Below are 20,665 nucleotides of genomic sequence, written 5' to 3' on the forward strand. Positions count from 1 at the left end.
AATTGTTTTTTCTTCTATTCTTAATGCATTATTAATTGCTAGGGGAGGCTAGGGATAGCAAGCCGGTAATTAGTAATAGGCTCTTTTCGCCGAGGGATCGGGTTAAGGGTAGGCCAAGAAAGTTTTCATAACAATTAGATAATCAAGCACATTAAACAAGAGGAGTAGATAAGAGAGACCGGATTAGATGAAATTGTCAACCCCTAACAACTTCATTCATCCATAGCCTTTTTCGTCAATTGAATCAACCCATTGCATGTTTATTTTTTGTCTTTGTATTTACAACAATTAATTATTTCTTTACAAGCCTTACGATTTTGATTCACACGAATGATAAACACCTTTCGAGTCTCTTGGGAAGAACGATATCGGGCTTTACCGATTACATTACTTGCACGATCTGGTACACTTGCCAGTGAGTCAACAATATGATTACTTAGTGTTTTACCATGAGTGAGTTAGTTTCAAGAGGAGATGTTGGGACCACTTATTAATTGACAGGTCGGTTAGTATGTGTGTGGAATGTTTGTATGCGATTTGGAGGCAAATTTTAGAGAGATAGTGGTGATTGAAAGAGTTAATGCCTGTGTATGATAGTTGTAAGAGTTTTTGTTTATCTTCATTTAGGAAGCTATTATGTGAATAATCTAGAGCTTTTATACTTTGGAAAAATAGAACCAACTAGGTATCCAATGGTAAGAGAAACGAACTATAAGTATCAATCAATTTGAAATTTGAAACCTATATCAATAAGAAACAAATACTCTTATGGGAATGTTGACAAATTGGCAAGCGAACCAAATCGTACAAGTAATATAAATGGTAAGACCAAGTATCGTTTTCCCAAGAGACTCGAAAGGCTTTCTCGTTCACGTGAATTAAAATAATAAGACTTGAAAATAGAAATTAATAAATTGGATTTAAGAACAAAAATATTAACATGCAAAAATAAAGTTGATTCAATTGACAAAAGAAAACAATGGATGAATGGATATTGTTGGGGGTTTACAATTTCATCTAATCCTCTCTCTCTTATCTACTCCTCTTGAATATTAGTTTGATCAATTAATTGTTATGCGACTTTCTAAGCCTACCCTTAACCTGATCCCTCGGCGAAAAGAGCCTAATATTAACTACTGGCTTGCAATCCCTAGCCTCCCCTAGTAATTAATACCGCATTATAAATAGAAGTTAACGCAATTGATCGTCCTACCCCTATCCCTAGGTGGTATTGCAAAATCAAGAAATTACTTACCAGTTCATGTCATTACTGTACGTCCCCATATCAATAAAGACAAACATCAGTTACCGAATGAGTTAAACGATAAAGGCCTTAAGCACATATCAGAACCCAACAATTATCAATCAAAANATATGGAGACCATATAAATAATCAAGCGTTTCAATAAAAGAGAGTATCAAAAGATTACATTGTTTCCCCCAACAACAATAGGGTTTAGTTCACCATAGACATGGTGAAACTAGATGAAAAATGAAAAAAGAATGGAAAAGCAAACCCTAGAAAAGATTAAAAGGAGCCTCAGCATCCCAGAGATCCTCTCCAGAGAGCAAAATTCGGTTTGGCCGTTCTCCCCTATCAAAAGAATGACTCTGAACTCGTAGTAGGGGTATTTATAGGTGAGGAGCGCATCAGAAAACAGGCCCAGGCCCAACGGACCACCGCCCGGCGGTTTAAGTGTGCCGCCCGGCAGTTTGGCAAAAGCCTCAGAACCGCTCGGCGGTGCAAGGTGCCGCCCGGCGGTTTCCCTCGAAACTGCCCAGCGTCAATCGCCATGCCTACTCCTCGCCCTGGACCGCCCAACGGTTCAAGTGTGCCGTCGGGCGGTGCGTCGACTCTTCAAATCTTCACTTTTCTGCTCTGTTCTTCAGTCTACGACCTGTATCTTTAACTTCATTCTTCACTTTCTTAAAATAGCTACAAAACAATGCAAAACAAGCATAATATCACTAAAAACAGCTTTTGACTCTCTACATTCTCATTTATTGAGTTTTGCTTGATTCTAAGCTCATTCCAAGTAGTAAAGGGTGTAATTTGGTCCAAATTGACATATGAAAATAACTGTTTTTCAACCTTCATAAACACCCTAAACATAGAATTTTGCTTGTCCTCAAGCAAAACAAAACAAAACAGCACACAAAATAAAACTTGGCTTTATACTGTTTCATCCAATGCCTCAACAATCCCAAGGTACACGACAAAACTACTCAATTTAATATTCTCACTGAAATCCAAAATAAGATGCAAGCATGCTTTCAATCTAGAGATTGCACAACAGATGTTATATATTATGAATGACCAATCCACTAAGCAAAAATGTACTCATGAAAATCAACAGTTCATACCAAGCAAGTGTTTCACTCAATCACTCAAGTGTTNAAGGCGACACTCCACTCTCTGTTGTTCACAAGTTACATGAAACAAAATTGCCATTCATCTCAAACAATCAACATCTTTACATGCAAATGCCATCAAAAGGACTTTTCCAAGGCTTGTAATAAGGTTGGGCTAACAAGAAAAATTGGTTTTTCTAGAATGCAAAATCCTTGAGTCAAGAGAGCTAACAAAATATTCAACATTTAAGCACAGCTCTCTCACCAATGTCTCTCATGCCCAACTTCTTCCCTTTTCTTTTCTTTTTCATTGAGCTCATCTTCATGCTTTTCTTCTTTTCTTTTCTTTTTCTCATGAATTTTTCTCTTTTCAAAACAATTGAGCTCAATGCCTTTCATGTGTTTTTTCTATTTTCCCCCATACAACCCCAAACTTGAACCTTTTCATCACATACAATTAAGCTCATCCCAACTCAAGGTAAAGAATTTCAAAACAAGAGTTCACATATTGTTTTAAGGCTAAGGTTCAAAAAGGATATAATATTTCAAGCACTTTGGGTGAAAATTTGGCTAGAGAAGGGTTTTCAAAAATGGCCTTGATCATATGACATTCACATACAATTCAATCGATCATCAAGATTAAGGCAATATCATCCACATTTTCCTGTGAACAATGCATACAACAATAAAAACTCTGGAGCTCAAAATCTCACACACATGCTTTCTCACAGGATTCATTCATACACCCTGCCTAGCATCATGACCATAATAAAAAATTATCACACATCTATTTCACAGAATATCAACATGCATTGCAACTCAATTCTCATCCACATCAAATAATCATCAAATAGATCCATCATGCACATCAGTCAGTCAAACATTTTCAGAAAAGGTATTCAAGCCAAGGATACACACTAAAATTAAAATTCAACCTATTGTAAGAATTTAAATGCAAAGATAAGAGAGAGAAAACTAGGTTGCCTCCTAGTAGCGCTTGTTTAACGTCACGAACCTGACCCAAACCTGTTTAGCACTTGTCAGTAAGTGCAATTCCTTCCAACACCCATCAGTAGGTGTACCTCCCTGTATCCTTCAGTAGATACCTAAATCTTCTAGCATCCCTCAGTAGATGCTATCCAAGTAGCATTCATCAATAAATGCTAATCTTTCTAATCTTCATTGGCATCCATCAGTAAATGCCATATCACCTAACATCCATCAGTAGATGTCGTAGAAGCATCCATCAGTAGATGCTATCATCACTACCATAAACATAAAAGTGAAGTGTGTGATGTGTTTCGTTCCTTTCATCATATGATCGTTACACAATTTAACACACATATTAAAGTCATTCGACCAGACAATGGAGGGGAATATTTTAAGACTAAATTAATAGAGTTCATGAACTCTAAAGGCATCTTGCACCAAACTACATCTCCTTATTCACCATAACAAAATGACGTGGCTAAAAGGAAAAATAGACATATATTAGAGGTGACTAGATCACTTTTGATAGACGGTAATGTCCCATCTCATTTATGGGGTGAGGCTGTGAGCTCTGCCGTTTATTTAATTAATCAAACCCCTTCTAGTGTGCTTAACTATCGAAGGCCTTTTGATGTCTTGTCTCATCATTGTATCCTTCCTCCCATAGTTTATTTACCCCCTCATGTTGTTGGACGTGTTATATATGTTCACTTACACCCACATCAACATACAAAGCTTGAAGAACGAGCTATCAAATGTGTTTTTGTTGGGTATGGATCAACTCAAAAAGGTTATCGTGCTTACCATCCACCATCAAAGAAATTTTATATCTCTATGGATGTGACATTTAATGACCATGAATTTTTTTATGTTGATTCTCCACTTCAGGGAGGCCATGAAAGTGAAGTGCATAATCATGATGTTAGTATGTTTGATATCTCTGATATAAAATTATATTGTGAAGATAAATTATCGTGTGAGGATCATTCTGCAGGAAGTGAGCCAATCCAAAATATGGACACTTCTTTTTTGGATAATACAATGTCTTCTGATCATAACCAATTGGCTCAATCTTCTCCCAGGTTCAACTTGACTCTTTAGAGGTACCTTTTGATCCTATCTCTGATAATACTAATTTAGATGAAATTGATTCTTGTCTTCCTGAAACCACCAGCATACCAAACACCGAGTCTACTACTGTTCAATATAATCTTCCACCTCGTTCTAACTGTGGTCAACCTTCAACTAAATATGAACCAGACCTCCAAGCCAAAGTTAAATATCCCATTAGTAAATATGTGTCATCTCACAGGTTATCTCAATCATATGCATCATTTGTATCTCAATTATCTTCAATTTCTATTTCTAGTAATGTACAAGAAGCTTTGGCAGATCCTAGATGGACCAAAGCAATGGTTGAGGAGATGGCAGCTTTAGAAAAAATAACACTTGGGATCTTGTATCCTTACCAAGAGGGAAGAAAACGGTGGGCTGCAAATGGGTATTTACAATTAAGCATAAAGCTGATGGAACTATTGAGGGGTATAAAGCACGACTTGTGGCTAAATGTTACACTCAATCTTATGGTGTAGATTACCAAGAGACGTTCGCACCGGTAGCCAAGCTCAACACGGTGAGAATACTTTTGTCCCTAGCAGCAAACCAAGATTGGCCTCTTCTACAATTTGATGTGAAAAATGCTTCCCTACATGGAGAAATTTCAGAAGAAATTTATATGGATTCTCCACCAGGCATGACAGATTCAACTGGAATTTGAGATGAAACAACTTGAAAATCTCAAATATTTTCTGGGTATTGAAGTAGCTAGATCAAAACATGGTATTTTCCTACGCCAAAGAAAATATACTATTGACTTACTATTTGAAACTGGGTTGCTTGGGAGTAAACCAACTGATACACAAATTGAACAAAATCATAAACTCTTTCAATGCTCAAATTCAGCAAGCATAGACAANGGGAGATACCAAAGACTGGTAGGAAAATTAATTTATTTGTGTCATACACGTCCAGATATCACTTATGCAGTGAATGTTGTTAGTCAATTTATGCATGACCCACGAAAGCTTCATATGGATGCAGTTGAGAGGATTTTGAGATATTTGAAGTCCGTTCTTGGTAAAGGAATTTTGTTCTCAAATCATGGAAACTTGAAGGTAGAAGGGTTCATAGATGCAGATTGGGTAGGTTCAAAAGATGATAGAAGATCTACCTCTGGATATTTTACTTTTATAGAAGGAAATCTTGTAACATGGAGGAGTAAAAAACAGTCTGTAGTAGCAAGATCTAGTGCTGAAGCAGAATTTAGAGGCATGGCACTAGGTGTATGTGAACTTTTGTGAATTAGAAATGTGCTATCAGATTTGGGATTTAAACCAAATGAAGCTATGAGTTTGTAGTGTGACAATACTTCGGCTATTGCAATTGCTCATAATCCTGTTCAACATGATAGAACAAAGCATGTGGAGATTGATAGAAATTTCATCAAAGAGAAGATTGAAGCTGGAATAATTTCCTTTCCTTTTGTAAGATCAGAGTTACAATTGGTTGATGTTCTCACCAAAGGAGTGTCAAGAAGATTGTTTGATGAGTCTCTATTCAAGTTGGGAATGTGTGATATCCATGCACCAACTTGAGCAGGGGTGTTAAGATATGCCAAATATTCTAGTAAAGGATATTAAGCAATCAAATATTATGTTAATTATATTTTAGATATTATTATAATTTGTGCAGATTTGTGCACATGTTTTTCCTTTAATAGATGAAGGATTATAGGATCTTTAATTGTCTATATATGGTACTCTATTCCTTAAAATAATATATCAGAATTATTTTTTAAACCTTTTATTATATGGGAATCAAAGTTTACTCTGATTCTATGAGTACTATAGACTTCCTTTTTAAAGGATGTGTTTGTAGTTATTCTTGTTATGCCTTGGAGATATGTTTGTAGCTCTTATGTTCAGAAAATAAAGTATGCCTTTATGAGGTATAAGCTTTGGTTTGAATAAAACCAAATTCGATCCTCATAACTAGGTCAGTCACGAAATCTTTCACTCTTCCGATTCAAGTTTCACATTGCTCGGAGTAGGAACGATCAAGTTTCTACTGACTTTCGCCTCTGGTGCCGCGACGCCATCGACGGGATCCTCGTGAGCATAAAGCAGCTTCAGGATGATGTTAGGTTCCTCCGATCGTTGCCCGCTAAATTCATCCGTTTGTTAAACTTTGCTCTTAGGGTATGTTGATATAGGCCACTGAATGAAGACGTGTTATTCCTCTTACTGATCTGTGTGCTTGCTTAAATTTTCTATGTTGAATGCAGGAAGTACTTGGCAATCATGTTGACTAGAAAGGATCCATTGTTCTACCTCAAAAATTGAGATTCGACTTTTTCTCATGGTAAAGTTTGTTCAATTGGACTATTAGATTATTGTAAGTATAAAGAATTGTTGTTTGCTAAGCTTTAATGATAGGCAAGCCTGTTGACGCCGACAATTTAAGGAGAATTGAGGCAATTGTTAATGAGCAAATTAAAGCTGAATTGGATGTAAGTGCAAAGGAAGCAACTCTTGCCGAAGCCAAGCGTATCAAAGGAAGTCTATGTTATAATTCCTTTTATTATAACTTCAACTTAACCCATATTTTTATTATTCTACTTAATTGAATTTTCTAGGGTCTTACAGTTTTATCCTAGATCATGTTCCTCAATATTTTGCCTTGGTGTCCCGATCCTGTTAGAGTTGTGTCAATTGGACAAAAAGTTGAGGATCTTCTTGCTGACCCTGACAATGAAAAATGGTTATCTATTTCAATAGAACTATGTGGAGGTGAATATTGTACCAATGTTTTTTTAAGGTCTTTTTTCTCTTTATTATTCGAGGCTCTTCATTTTACTTATTATGCAATTTGATGTGACAGATGTGTAGTGGAGTTGATGAAAATGCAACTGGAGTATGGGCACAGCTTGTGTTTGCACCTATCGATGACTCTTTTGCAAATGATGCTCTGTTACTGCCTTCTGGTTTCCGCATCATATCATTGGATCCTATGATGACGCATTTGATTTTGAAATCACTTGGTCTTGTTATTTTCTTAAGTAGCTTTTTGAAGGGACTCATGAACATGAACATGTTTTGTCTTACATATGAACATGTTTTGTCTAACATGATTACGTGTTTCTGAATATTTGTTGATTTCATGATGGTCCAACTTCAACTAGGACACTAGATTTGGCATCAGCACTAGACATAGGATCTGGTAATACTCGCCCTGCTGTGAAACTGATCTGAATAACTACAACTTTAAAAACTCATGTACCCTACGTGGTCGTCCGGTCTCCAGGCTGGCCGGCCACGCGAGAACCGGAAATCTTAAATTTCATTTTACCGGTGATGCATGACTGGTCAATGAGATCGGGCAACGGACGGTCGGGGTCAAACTTCGCCCTGTCTTCGCGAAGCGTGTACAATCTAAACAACGAACCACATTCTGCTGTCATGTCCGCATGACTATCAATACTCAGAACCGGGCAAAAACCGGTTCGAATGAGATTTATTTGGATGTCAACTTCTCGCGACACTATAGAGACGGCCGTCANAAGCCCGTCCGGTCCAGGTCAACAAAAGTCTCGCAAGCAAAGTAACATTAAGGTAAAACCAGATTAATCTCAACAGGCTTGTGATTGGGCCTTGATTAAGATCCCACTAATCACTGGCCCATAGAAAAAACTATAAATAAAAGTCATAGGTAAGAGGTAGGGGGTTACATTTAATGCGCATTTATTTCACTCTTTCTCTCTAAAAAAGCTTAACATTGACTTGAGCGTCGGAGTGCTTTTAGCAGGTGCCCAACCGGATACGTCAGGAGGACAGCGCGGACGGTGAACGGAAGGAGGACCGAGGCGGACAGTTGTGAAGGATACGGACTGACCCAGACCCACAAAGCAGAAATATTTGGCGCCCACCGTGGGGCCGGAGGCTTATACCCAATGGTGACCACGAGAAACACTAGCACGGATGAGACGAGCGGCATTGTGCGCGCTTTGGAGATGAGGATGGAAGAGATGCAGAGGAGGCATGAGGAGATGCAAAAGAAACACGAAGAAGAGATGGCGGCCGTGCGGGCCGAGTGCCTAGCTCAGCTCCACGGAGAGAAGGAAAAGCAGACAGGGGAAGACAGCAAGGAGGCCCACAGTAGTGCACAGGGTCAAGGCGACCAAGAGAAAGGGAAGCAGAAGAATACCGAGGAGGAGGAGAAGGAGAAAGGAGAGGAAAGTTTGGTGTTGATTAAGTCAGAGATGTCGTCGGTACCAGTGCCATTCGTCCAAGCTGTGATGGACGTCCGTATTTCGGATCAATTCATTCCCCCGCAATTCAAGATGTACGACGGCACCGGTGATCCCGACGCACATGTCAAGTCATTTACCAATGCCATGGCCTTCCGGACGGGAAGTGATGCCATCTGGTGCCGGGCATTCTCACTGTCCCTTGAGGGCAAAGCCTTAGAGTGGTTCAACTTCATACCTAACGGCTCGGTAGAAAACTTCAAAGGACTAAGCGGCATGTTCAGCGATCAATTCGCCACATGCCGACCACAAGATACTACTTTGGTCGATCTGATGAATCTGAAGCAAGGAAAAGAGGAGGCACTTAGAACCTTCATGGACCGATTCACCAAAGCGGTCCGACGGGTCAGGGGACTGAGCGTGGAGATGGCCCTGCAGCGTGTGATGCCGGCCCTTAGGCCGGGACCCTTTAAGGAGAGCGTCTGTCGAAACCCACCTAAGACATTGGAAGAACTACGCCAGCGGGCGGCGGACGAGGCAAGAGTGGAGGAGATGAAACAAAATTATCGAAGGGAGGTGCAGGAGGCGAAGGATAAGGGCGAGAGCAAACAGGGCCAATCGCAACGACCCGCCGGTGCAAAGGGGCGAGACGGCCCTCGGGTCCCTCGCTTCCCTCAATGCTCCCCGGGCGCGGATACTGCAGGAAGCTCTAAGCACACAGATAATGCGTGCCCCGCAAAAACGTCCAACTCCTCCGGGAGCCGACAACGGTAAACACTGCCTATATCACCAAAATATGGGCCATGACACTGAAGACTGCATGACGCTCAAGGACCGAATAGAGGAGCTCATCCAGGCTGGACATTTGAAACAATACATAAGAAACCACCAGAACGAAACCGTCTCTGCCGGACGTCCACCCCCGAGGGAAAAGAGTTCGAGGTCATTATCGGACAGGGGACATAGAGATGCCCGTCCACGATACCCACGCGGGAACGTCGAACGGGAAAGGAGTTCAGAGAGACGAAGAGAAAGAAGCAGGAGTCGCAGCAGAAGCCGCGCGGGCGGTAACGCGGGACCGCTACGGAGGATGATTAACACGATCTCTGGCGGATTTGCGGGAGGAGGAACGTCGTCATCGGCACGAAAGAGGAGCATCCGCCATCTGCGGTCCATACACGCCGTCGACGTTCCTAAGCGGACGATGCCCCCCATCACATTTTCTGACGCAGATTTTCATGCACCGGATCCGGAGCAGGATGACCCGATGGTCATCACAGTTGAAATCGCGAGGTACGGGGTAAGCAAGGTGTTGGTTGACCAGGGGAGCTCGGTCAACATTTTATACTGGAAAACATTCTGACAAATGGATATCTCCGAAGACCTCATAGTCCTGTACGATGAGCAGCTGGTAGGTTTTGCAGGTGAGCGGGTCGATACCAAAGGTTATCTGGACCTCTGGACGCGTATCGGCGCCGGCCGCGAAACCGATGAGAAGAAGGTACGATACCTGTTGGTAGACGCTAATACGTCTTACAACGTCCTTATAGGACGACCGTGCTTGAACTCCTTCGGGGCCACCATTTCCACCCCCACCTGACGATGAAGTACCCCACGGCTCGGGGAACGATTTGCACCGTCCGGGCCGACCAAAGGGTAGCGCGGGAGTGCTACGCAGCAGGCCTCAGAATGTACCCCAGGGAGACGAGGAGAAGGTTGAGCGGTGCAAGTGTCGCGATGGCCGACCTGGACCCCCGAACCAATACCGAGGACCGCCTCGAGCCACAAGGGGAAACCCAGCCCATGATAGTGGGAAAAGATCCCAACCAGGTCACCAACATAGCCCAAGGACTAGAGGAAAAAGTGGACAAACAACTGCGAGCTACCCTTTGGCGTAACCGGGACCTGTTCGCCTGGACGGCCGCAGACATGCCGGGAATTCACCCCTCTATCATGTCCCACCGCCTGTCCTTATTCAAAGAGGCCAGGCCTATAGCCCAGAAGAAGAGAAAGATGGGGGAAGAGAAGAGGGGGGCAATCCAGGAGGAGGTAAAGAAGTTACAGGTGGCTGGATTCATTCGAGAGGTCACATACACCACCTGGCTAGCCAACGTAGTCATGGTGAAAAAGTCGAACGGTCAGTGGCGAATGTGCACAGACTACACTGACTTGAACAAAGCTTGCCCAAAGGATTCATACCCATTGCCCAGCATCGATGTCCTCGTAGACGGAGCGTCCGGACATAGAGTCCTCAGTTTCCTGGACGCCTATTCAGGTTATAACCAGATACCCATGCACGGTCCCGATAAGGAAAAGACGGCCTTCATGGCCGATCAAGCCAACTTTTGCTACGAAGTCATGCCCTTCGGACTAAAGAATGCTGGCGCCACTTACCAGCGTTTGATGAACAAAATCTTTGCTAACCAGATAGGACGTTGCCTGGACGTCTACGTCGACGACATGGTCGTCCGATCAGCACAAGGGATCCAACATTTGCAAGACTTAGAGGAAGTCTTTAGACAAGTACGCCGGTATGGGATGAGGCTCAATCCGGCCAAGTGCACATTCGGGGTGGCTGTTGGTAAATTCCTAGGGTTCATGCTGACGTCCAGGGGAATTGAGGCAAACCCAGACAAATGCGGAGCGGTATTGGAGATGCATGCTCCTCGAACAGTGAAAGACGTTCAAAGACTCGTCGGTCGCTTGACCGCGCTGTCACGATTCATACCAAAATTGGCCGAACGGGCCGCTCCCATCCTAAAGAAAATGAAGAAGGCGTCCTCCAACATTTGGGACGACGATTGTGAAGCAGCTTTCCGCGCGATCAAAGATATTCTCACCAACCTCCTGTTATGAACCAACCCTCACCCAGCGAGGACCTCCAGGTTTATCTAGGAATCTCCGAGACCTCAGTCAGTGCAGTCTTGCTGCAAGAAAAACCAACTCCCAAACTGATTTACTTTGTCAGCCGGACACTGACCGACGTCGAGACCAGGTATCAGCAAGTGGAGAAGGTGGCCTTAGCTCTCCTTCATGCTTCTCGGAGGTTGCGCCCGTATTTCCAAAGCCACCAGGTGGTTGTGCGTACCGATCATCCGGTGTCGAAAATACTCAGGAAACCTGACCTAGCCGGAAGGATGGTCGGTTGGGCGGTGGAATTGTCCGAATTCGGCATCAAATACGAGCCAAGAGGTTCTGTGAAAGGGAAACACTTAGCTGACTTCGCGGCTGAAATACCCCTAACCGGCCTCGAAGATTGGATACTGTACGTCGACGGGGCGTCGGGGCGAACGGTTAGCGGGGCAAGAGTCGTTCTGGAAGGCCTACTCACAGCTAGTGGTCGGCCAAATGAACGGCAATTTCCAGGTGCGAGAAGATCACCTCCTAAAGTACTATCACCAGGCCTGTTCTTTGGCGAAGGACTTTGAGGATGTGAACATTCAGCATATCCCTCGGAAACAGAACGCCCGGACGGACCTTCTATCCAAACTCAGTACAGGAAAGGAGAAGGGGCAACTCACGACCATTATCCGGCAGGTCCTTCTACAACCCTCGGTCGAGTGCTTGAGTGTCACGACGGACGATACTGCCGACTGGAGGGTCGAGGTGCGAGGGCTAATCCATAGGCAGGATAGCGGCGAGAGTCTCAGCCTGACGGACTCCAAAAGAGTCGCCCGATTCATGATAATTGGTAATGACCTGTATCGCCGGGGTTTCTCGTCCCCCCTACTCAAATGCTTGGCGGATGACGAAGCAGAGTATGTGATGAACGAGTTACACCACGGAATATGTGGCTTCCACACGGGCGGGCGAGCACTCAAGGCCAAGGCGTTACGGGCAGGGTAATACTGATCAACAATGGAAGACGATACCGCAAAATTCACTCGTCGGTGCATCCAATGCCAGGCCCATGCTAACAATCACCATACCCCCTCGCAAAGGTTGCACACCATCGTTTCTCCTTGGCCGTTCGCGCAATGGGGAATGGACATTGTCGGACCATTCCCCCCGGCCACAGGTCAACGAAAGTTCTTGCTGGTGGCCATCGACTATTTTACGAAGTGGGTGGAGGCCGAGCCTCTCGCCTCCATCACAGCCTCGCAAGTCCAAAAATTTTGTTGGAAGCTCATTTGCAGGTTCGGATTGCCCCGAACGTTCGTGACCAACAATGGTAGGCAGTTCATCGACCAAAGGTTGGAAACGTTCTTTAGAGAATTGGGGATAAAGCATGCGACAAGCTCAGTGGAGCACCCTCAGACGAACGGGCAGGCTGAGGCAGTTAACAAGACCATCGTGGCCGAACTTAAACGAAGGTTGGGAGACAAGAAAGGAGCTTGGGCGGATCACTTGCCCGAGGTCCTCTGGGCTTACCGATGCACTCCGCACGGCACGACTGAAGAAACGCCCTTTAACCTGACATACGGGACCGATGCCATGTTGCCAGTTGAGCTTGGCGAACCCTCCTTACGATGAAGCATCGAGAATCTCCAGATGAACGACCAAGAATTGCGGGTCGAACTCGACACAAATGACGAACGGCGAGACCGGGCAGTATTAAGAGCAGAAGCATGCCGTCGCATGGTAGAGCGAAAGTACAACACTAAAGTCCGCCCGCGCTAGTTCCATGAAGGTGACCTCGTATGGCGAAAGGCCGGGGAAGCTCGTCGCGTGGCCGCTCACGGCAAACTCGCTGCAAAATGGGAAGGCCCGTTCAAAATTGTGGAAGCTCTGGGCAACGGCGCATACCGCCTCACTCGTCTGGACGGCCAGAGGATCACCAACACTTGGAATGCATCACATCTCAAACTCTATTTTAGCTGAACATGTAATATTTTTCATATGATCACGATCTAAAAGGAGCAATACGAACGTTTCAATCCCACGCAACACTCGTTTCCTGTATTTCACCTAAAGCCCAAGTTGATGAATGGAATTATCCGGTCAACTTGGCCGGGCGGTAAGAGCAAACTGTTAAGCCCGCCACCTCGTGCAAAGTCCAAGTTGACGAATGGAATTATCCTGTCAACTTGGCCGGACGGTTAGGGGTTAAACCCACCACCTCGTGCAAAGTCCAAGTTGACGAATGGAAATATCCTGTCAACTTGGCCGGACGGTTAGGGGTTAAACCCGCCGCCTCGTGCGAAGTCCAAGTTGACGAATGGAATTATCCTGTCAACTTAGTCAAACGGTAAGGGGTTAAGCCCACCGTCCCCTGCGTAAAATTCAAGTTGACGAACGGAAATATCCTGTCAACTCGACCGGACGGAACAACGATAACACAATCCGAATGGAATCAGAAAATTAATTTTTAACGCCAAGTAACGAAAACAAAACGCGAAGTGTCCATTCATCAAAAAGAACATACAGTTCGCTCACATAAAAAAAAAGTATTCGTCCGGACGGCAAAAGTAAACAGTACAATTCACTGTTTACAATCCGACCGATACCGGATGGTTCCTAACTTAACAACTAAACAAAAAGAAAAGTTAAACTATCTATGCATTATCAGGATCGGCAGCAGATTCGACCCTCTCCAATCCTTCGCCATCTCCGGCACCCCCTCCTCCACCGACTTCCTCCCCTTCCGGTTCTGGTTCCTGAATATCCGTCAGGACACCGTGATAAACATCCTTATAAATGTCGAAGCCAAGGGAGAGTGGCTTCTCGATCTTCAGCGGAACTTCAACTTGACGGATGGCCTTGTAAAAGCCGTCCTCATGTTCCGCCACCAGACTATCGTTCAGGGAGGTTACCTTGTCCTCAGCCGCCTTCAGGTCAGCACGCACCTTTTTAAGCTCGGTGTGCAGCTCTACCGTCCGGCCCTGAAGTTTTTCTTCCACCTCCCTCAACCTCGCAACGTCTTCCTTCAACTGCCTCTGACTCTCTTCAGCAACGGCTTTCGCCTTTCGTTCGTCCTCAAGCAGTTGGGTCGTCTCCTGAAGTTTCTCGGCCGACCGTTTCTTCTCGTCCTCCAAAGCCTTTCTGGCGCCCGCCAGCTCCTCCACCAAGGCCTTAGCCTTTTTCTCCTCCTCAATCAAGAGCTTCTTCACCTCGCCAGATCCCCGAACATCCCCATGTTCGCGTATATAGTCAATCATGGCAGCCGTCCGGTTAGCCATCTCGGACACAGAGTCTAGCATGACTCTGCCCGGTAAAGACTCCAGTAGAGCAACATAGGCCGGCCCCCGATTAAATTCAATAAAACGGCTCACATTGTAATCGGGGCTGAATACGCCACCTGGCAGAGGAGCAACCGGCTCCTTTCCCTCACGACGATGTCTCTTAGAGGAAGATTTTCCCCCTTTCCGCGACTTTCTCTTCCGATGCCCCGACGTAGTCACGGGCGCGGATTCAGAGGGAATTTCGACAACGGGGGCAGCAGTCGCCGAGCCGGTTAAATTGACGAGGGGTGTGTTGTTGGATAGGGGAGGAACGGAAGTCCCTTCCCCCTGTTGGACGGCCACATTGGTGCTTCCGCTTGCCCCTACAGTTGGCCCGCGGATGGCCACAGTTACCCGAGCGGGAGGAGGCTTCATGGGCGGGGGAACATCTTGACTAGGCCCGGAACTAGCGGCACGGGCAGACGCCTTCTTTTTCATGGAAAGAAAATTGGATTGGCGGGGTCCGGGAGTCGCCATGCAACCTGAGGAAAAACGAAAAATTCAGCTAAGTTATAATCTTCATAAAAGGAAAAAACGGATTAAATCACATACCAGCGCTCTTTGAGCGCAATCCTCGTAAGGGATACAGTCCACCAGGTAACGGGCGGGGACGCGGCGAGAGAGGGTGTCAATCACATCCACCACACAAAAATCTTCCATTTCCAACTCCCGCTTCGAAATGGCCTCCATCTTTCTTGGATTGTCCGTCCAGTATAAGGGAAACAGAGGGTGGTCGTCCTTATCGAAAAAATCAGGACGGCCCGCGTCCTCAATAACCACTTTAAAAAATTGGTCTTTAAAATTTTTGAAGGACTCGACATACGGCTTGAACAGGGTGTGCTTCCCCACGGAAGATAAAGACACCAAACCTCCCTTCGGAGGAGGCCGAACGTTGAAATAGTGGAGGAAGGACCGAACGGTCGGTGCAACACCGGCCACCATGCACTCTACCCCAAAGGCTTGAATAGCAGCCCAAGAGTTAGGATGCAGTTGTGTAGGGGCGACATTCAACTCCCGCAACACCCCGGCCTGGAAGTCAGTGAAAGGAACCCGCACGTGCAGTTGGGCAAACAAATTCGCATACATGAAGAAAAAGTCATCTGCGCTGGTGCCTTTCCCGTGGCATACGCGTTCGTTTTCCCTACTAACGGCCACTCTTATCAAGCGTGTGTCCGCCGTGTCTCTCACTAAATATGATCGGGCTACCCAATCTTGGAGAGCTATACGCGAAATGCTGGACGGTTGAGTATTTGTGTCAAACCCGGCCCAGTCATACCCATCCACCCGAGGAAGGCCTCCCACCGGGACCAAGGGACCCGGGTCCACGGTCAAGCCCCCTTGCAATAAAAAGAGGGGGGCTCCATGGAATATCCGCCCGCTGATAACCGGCGTGGAGGCCTCTTGGGCCACGGTCACCGTATTCGCTAAACCAGACGGCACAGCCGAATCCTCCTCTATTGTCTGGTCCGCCGATGACGAACTATTGGCGGTGGAGCCAGACGAACCCATCGATAACGAACCACTACTGCTGCCGCCCTCTCCCGCGCCCCCGCCGCGACCCGACGATTCTAGAGAAGACTCAACGCACACAACCACCATTTTATTACCTGGGCAAATGCAAAAGAATAAAGCTCGGAAGGAAGAAGAAAGGATGTAGTCGTAGCAATCACCCCAATCCTATTTATAGAAAATTTTTTCGAAAACCGCTTCTGATCTCAGCCGTTCATGCGAACCACGTTCAACACTCCAGATTCAAACGACACCTCGTCTCCCACCCACGATTACGCCACGTGTGTTTTCTCGCGTAAAATCCAACTCCGCCTTTACATGACCCATTCTCAAACCCTTCGGCCCCTTACGACGCCTCGGGCTTGGGAGGCTTGTGTACCCTACGTGGTCGTCCGGTCCCCAGGCTAGCCGGCCACACGAGAACCGGAAACCTTAAATTCCATTTTACCGGTGACGCATGACTGGTCAACGAGATCGGGCAACGGACGGCCGGTGTCAAACTTCGCCCTGTCTTCGCGAAGCGTGTACAATCTAAACAACGAACCACATTCTGTTGTCATGTCCGCATGACTATCAATACTCAGAACCGGGCAAAAACCGGTTCGAATGAGATTTATTTGGATGTCAACTTCTCGCGACACTATAGAGACGGCCGTCANAAGCCCGTCCGGTCCAGGTCAACAAAAGTCTCGCAAGCAAAGTAACATTAAGGTAAAACCAGATTAATCTCAACAGGCTTGTGATTGGGCCTTGATTAAGATCCCACTAATCACTGGCCCATAGAAAAAACTATAAATAAAAGTCAAAGGTAAGAGGTAGGGGGTTACATTTAATGGGCATTTATTTCACTCTTTCTCTCTCTATCACTAACTTCTAAAAAAGCTGAACATTGACTTGAGCGTCGGAGTGCTTTTAGCAGGTGCCCGACCGGATACGTCAGGAGGACAGCGCGGACGGTGAACGGAAGGAGGACCGAGGCGGACGGTTGTGAAGGATACGGACTGACCCAGACCCACAAAGCAGAAACAACTCATTTGTCTGGTCTGATGCAATAAAATTGAATCGTTTTGGGTTAATCAATGTATAACATCTTCTTTCCGTTGCGTTTTAGGTTTTGTTTCCGTTGGGTAAGTTGTCTGTGATGATTTATGGGTGCTTGGTAATTAACTTACAAAGAAATATAAGTAAACAACGGTATGATGATAAAAATTCTCTTAGAAGTCGATAAAGACTCTTGGCAGGGCATAAAGGAAAAAAGTGTCAGGAAACTCACATTTACTGGTTTCATCACTGATCCCACGGTATATCTTTTATCTATTTATTTATGTTTTTAATTTCCCCATTTTTTCAATTAGCATATTTTTAATTTTCACGTATGTTTTTTCTTATTTGAAAAAGAGAAAACAGGGATTAAGTGCTGCTGAGGAAACCATAGGGCTTAAATAAGTTTTTGCTACTTTCTTTTTGTTCTGATATGATGTCATGCTTACTTGGGAAGACGAGCTTAGAAAGTGGAAACTAGGAATTCCATTCCATAACTTAAAAATTGCTGAATTATCAGGGAAAGAACAACTCATCAATGAAGTTGATTGGTCTGGCAACCAGAGGCAGAATAAGGATGCCATTCGGATGGTGAAATTGTGTTCATGGTACAAAGAGAAAAGCATTCTACTAATCAACTACAATTTGTATGAGAAGATAGCAGGGGCCACATCTGTATATGATTCAGGTGCACCATTCTCTCATTTTATTATAAACAATTTGTATGAGAAGTGTAACTTTCACTAAGTTTATGAAGAAAAAAAATGCAAGCTAAAAATGTAAAAGCTGAAAAAGAAAACTCAATGAAGTAAATAGAAACATGCTGTTAACTTTTGAATATGATGTATGTTCTAAATATTGTTTGTACAATGAATCTCATCAACAACAAACAATTACTCTTTTTCATAGGTTTTTATGGTAATGGTCAAGAAATGTGGTCTAAACATCCAGAGTTCAGAATACTTTGTTTATAATCTGGACACAAAAGAATCAAAGTTAAATATAACACTATTTTTGTTTTCACCCTTAGTATAATTTGTTGGAAAAACTTCTTTTAACAATACTTTTTTAACAATTTTTTGACAACACATACATGGCAGCTTGTGATTGGTCCATTTTAAATATTTTTTAAACATAAATTCAAATAGACTAATAAAATGATGACATGTGTCCCGTTGTCAAAAAAGTTGTCAAAAAGTGTTGTCAAAATATCATTGTCCTAATTTGTTACTATAATAATGTAAAAAAAATTAAATTACTGGCGTTGTCAAAAACATGCTGAAAACCGTCTAGGTTTTTTCTAACCCTCGATTAACGAGACAAGGTAGATATGTTTTCTGTGTGAAAATTCACTTATCAGTTGCGTCAAAATTTACTGAGTTGATTTAGTCGAAAGGAAAGAAAATATTGTTTCCACACATGAACAAGTTGGAGTCAGAAATATCAGAAAAATCATATTAAAATGCGTAGGCTTTCTCATCACATACACTTGCACTTGTGGATCTATTGTAAAAGTTTGTGACCGAGACACAAAGCAACAAACAAGGTTTAGATGGTGTTCAAGGGAAAGATATTGAATTAGATTTTGACTTGTAGAAGAATTGTACAAAGCTTTTTATAACACAATTATGAGTGTAGTTTACAAAGTGTATTTATAAACTAGTAGTAGAAGTTATGTAAATAAAGATGAAAGAAAGCGTGAAGGAAAGGGAAATTTAGGAGATGAACCGAACACAAATCATAATTCAACAAGAATATTTTTGATAAGAAAAAAAAAATAATCGGTTATATAAGAAAAAGAAATGAAACACAGAAAAGAAACAGAAGTTTAGCAAAGGAATGAAAAATGCTCAAAATGTATGGGACATTGATGGTTACCTACTTTTGTCTTCATCTTGAATAATTTTTAATTCACTAGTTGAAACTTGTGACTTTAGGCAATTATCTCTGGATGTTCTGTTGGAGGGTTGGCTGCAATTTTGAACTGTGATCGATTCAACAAATCACTACTAAAGTGATATGCCTTGCAAATGCTGGTAATTTTATCAATGTGTAAGCTTCTTTGTCTTCTTTTTGCTTATTTTTCTGTGTAAATGCAGCCTATGATTCATGGCAGGTCAGATTATTCTCTTTCTAGAAAAAAAAAATCATTTTAATTCTGAAATAGTGTTATGTATTGTTCCAACTTAAAACTGATACTATGTTTATATTCATTGATCAATTGGTGCTAGTTTTGTCATTTATCTCACAAAATTCATATTTGAGGATTTATACAAAACAATGTGATTAATTTTTCTTAACATTCCTAGTGAAAAAAAAAACTATGATTGTTTAATTAACTCTAGTGAAAATTCGGTTGTTACAAACTGAGCCAAGGTTTTTCTACAGAAGAAGCAGGTTACTTATGAATCAGCCAAGACACTACAAAAATATACAATTTTAGTAGGAGTTATTTTTAATGTTAGTGGGGTTTTAATCCCTGGAAAATACAATTCCCGGGATTATAAAACTCCTGGAAAAGAGGTACTAAAACCACTGGAAAAAGCTGCATTGGAATTGGCAGGGGTTTAGCAAAAACTGTCGGATAAAAACTGTCGGAATTAACAGGAGTTTTACAAAAACTGCCGGAATTGGTAGAGATTTTATAAAACCACCAAGAATAGTAGAGATTTTACCGCCAGGAATGATAGAGGTTTTACTAACAGGGATTCCAAAACCGTAGAAGTGTATATAAATTTTTTTATTAATTGTGATAAAATCTTCTTAGTGCCTAATTCACATCTTTATGATGCTATTATTGAGATTAATAGTCGTAAGAACGAAGAAACAATGAGAGGATTGATGCAACCGACCCAAATCGAATCTTGGACATTAATTAACATCAAATTAGATTATATTTGTCTACCATTTAATAATACTTCAAATTCACAAATAAGAAATATTTAATCTTACAATCATTAAAGATGTTAGTTTTTAAAATTATATATAGAAATATATATCACACAATAGTTCTAATCATATTTTTAATAACATTACAAATATTTTTAGAATAATAACATTGAATTGAATTAATTAAAATTTTTAGGAACACCAAAAAACTGTTAATTTGATAAACTTTGTTTGCAATGTTAAGCACGTAACTAACAACAGAGCATCAATTTCCAAACTTTCGAAACATGCGCACACATACCTATAATATTTACATTCCCAATAGGAAAATGATATTTTGAAACTATTTTTTTGACACTATTTTGACACTGTACACGTATCAAAATGTGGTTGGATGATTTTAAATTAGGAATAAAAA

At 42.9% G+C, this 20,665-nt stretch overlaps 2 protein-coding genes and 2 long non-coding RNA genes across 4 annotated transcripts; all 4 read left to right on the forward strand.

Annotated features, from left to right (window-relative positions):
- The first annotated feature begins 6,309 nt into the window (after positions 1–6,309).
- LOC106780733 lies at positions 6,310–7,670 on the forward strand. The gene is made up of 4 exons (XR_002666628.1): positions 6,310–6,599; positions 6,686–6,762; positions 6,837–7,190; positions 7,282–7,670. It is a non-coding gene; the product is annotated as an uncharacterized LOC106780733 (long non-coding RNA).
- A 680-nt stretch (positions 7,671–8,350) lies between these two features.
- On the forward strand, positions 8,351–9,421 carry LOC111240957. The gene has a single exon (XM_022777094.1). It carries the CDS (start codon positions 8,351–8,353, stop codon positions 9,419–9,421), a length of 1,071 nt encoding a protein of 356 aa, XP_022632815.1.
- Positions 9,422–9,443: 22 nt separating this feature from the next.
- Positions 9,444–10,247, forward strand: LOC111240956. The gene is made up of 2 exons (XM_022777093.1): positions 9,444–9,947; positions 10,056–10,247. The coding sequence occupies exons 1-2, from the start codon at positions 9,444–9,446 to the stop codon at positions 10,245–10,247; spliced, it is 696 nt and encodes a 231-aa protein (XP_022632814.1).
- Positions 10,248–17,351: 7,104 nt separating this feature from the next.
- LOC111240958 lies at positions 17,352–19,576 on the forward strand. Its single transcript, XR_002666629.1, has 3 exons — positions 17,352–17,618; positions 17,879–18,046; positions 19,296–19,576. It is a non-coding gene; the product is annotated as an uncharacterized LOC111240958 (long non-coding RNA).
- The last annotated feature ends 1,089 nt before the right edge of the window (positions 19,577–20,665 follow it).

This window comes from Vigna radiata, unplaced genomic scaffold (assembly GCF_000741045.1).
Source record: "Vigna radiata var. radiata cultivar VC1973A unplaced genomic scaffold, Vradiata_ver6 scaffold_541, whole genome shotgun sequence".
NCBI classification, from domain to species: domain Eukaryota; kingdom Viridiplantae; phylum Streptophyta; class Magnoliopsida; order Fabales; family Fabaceae; genus Vigna; species Vigna radiata.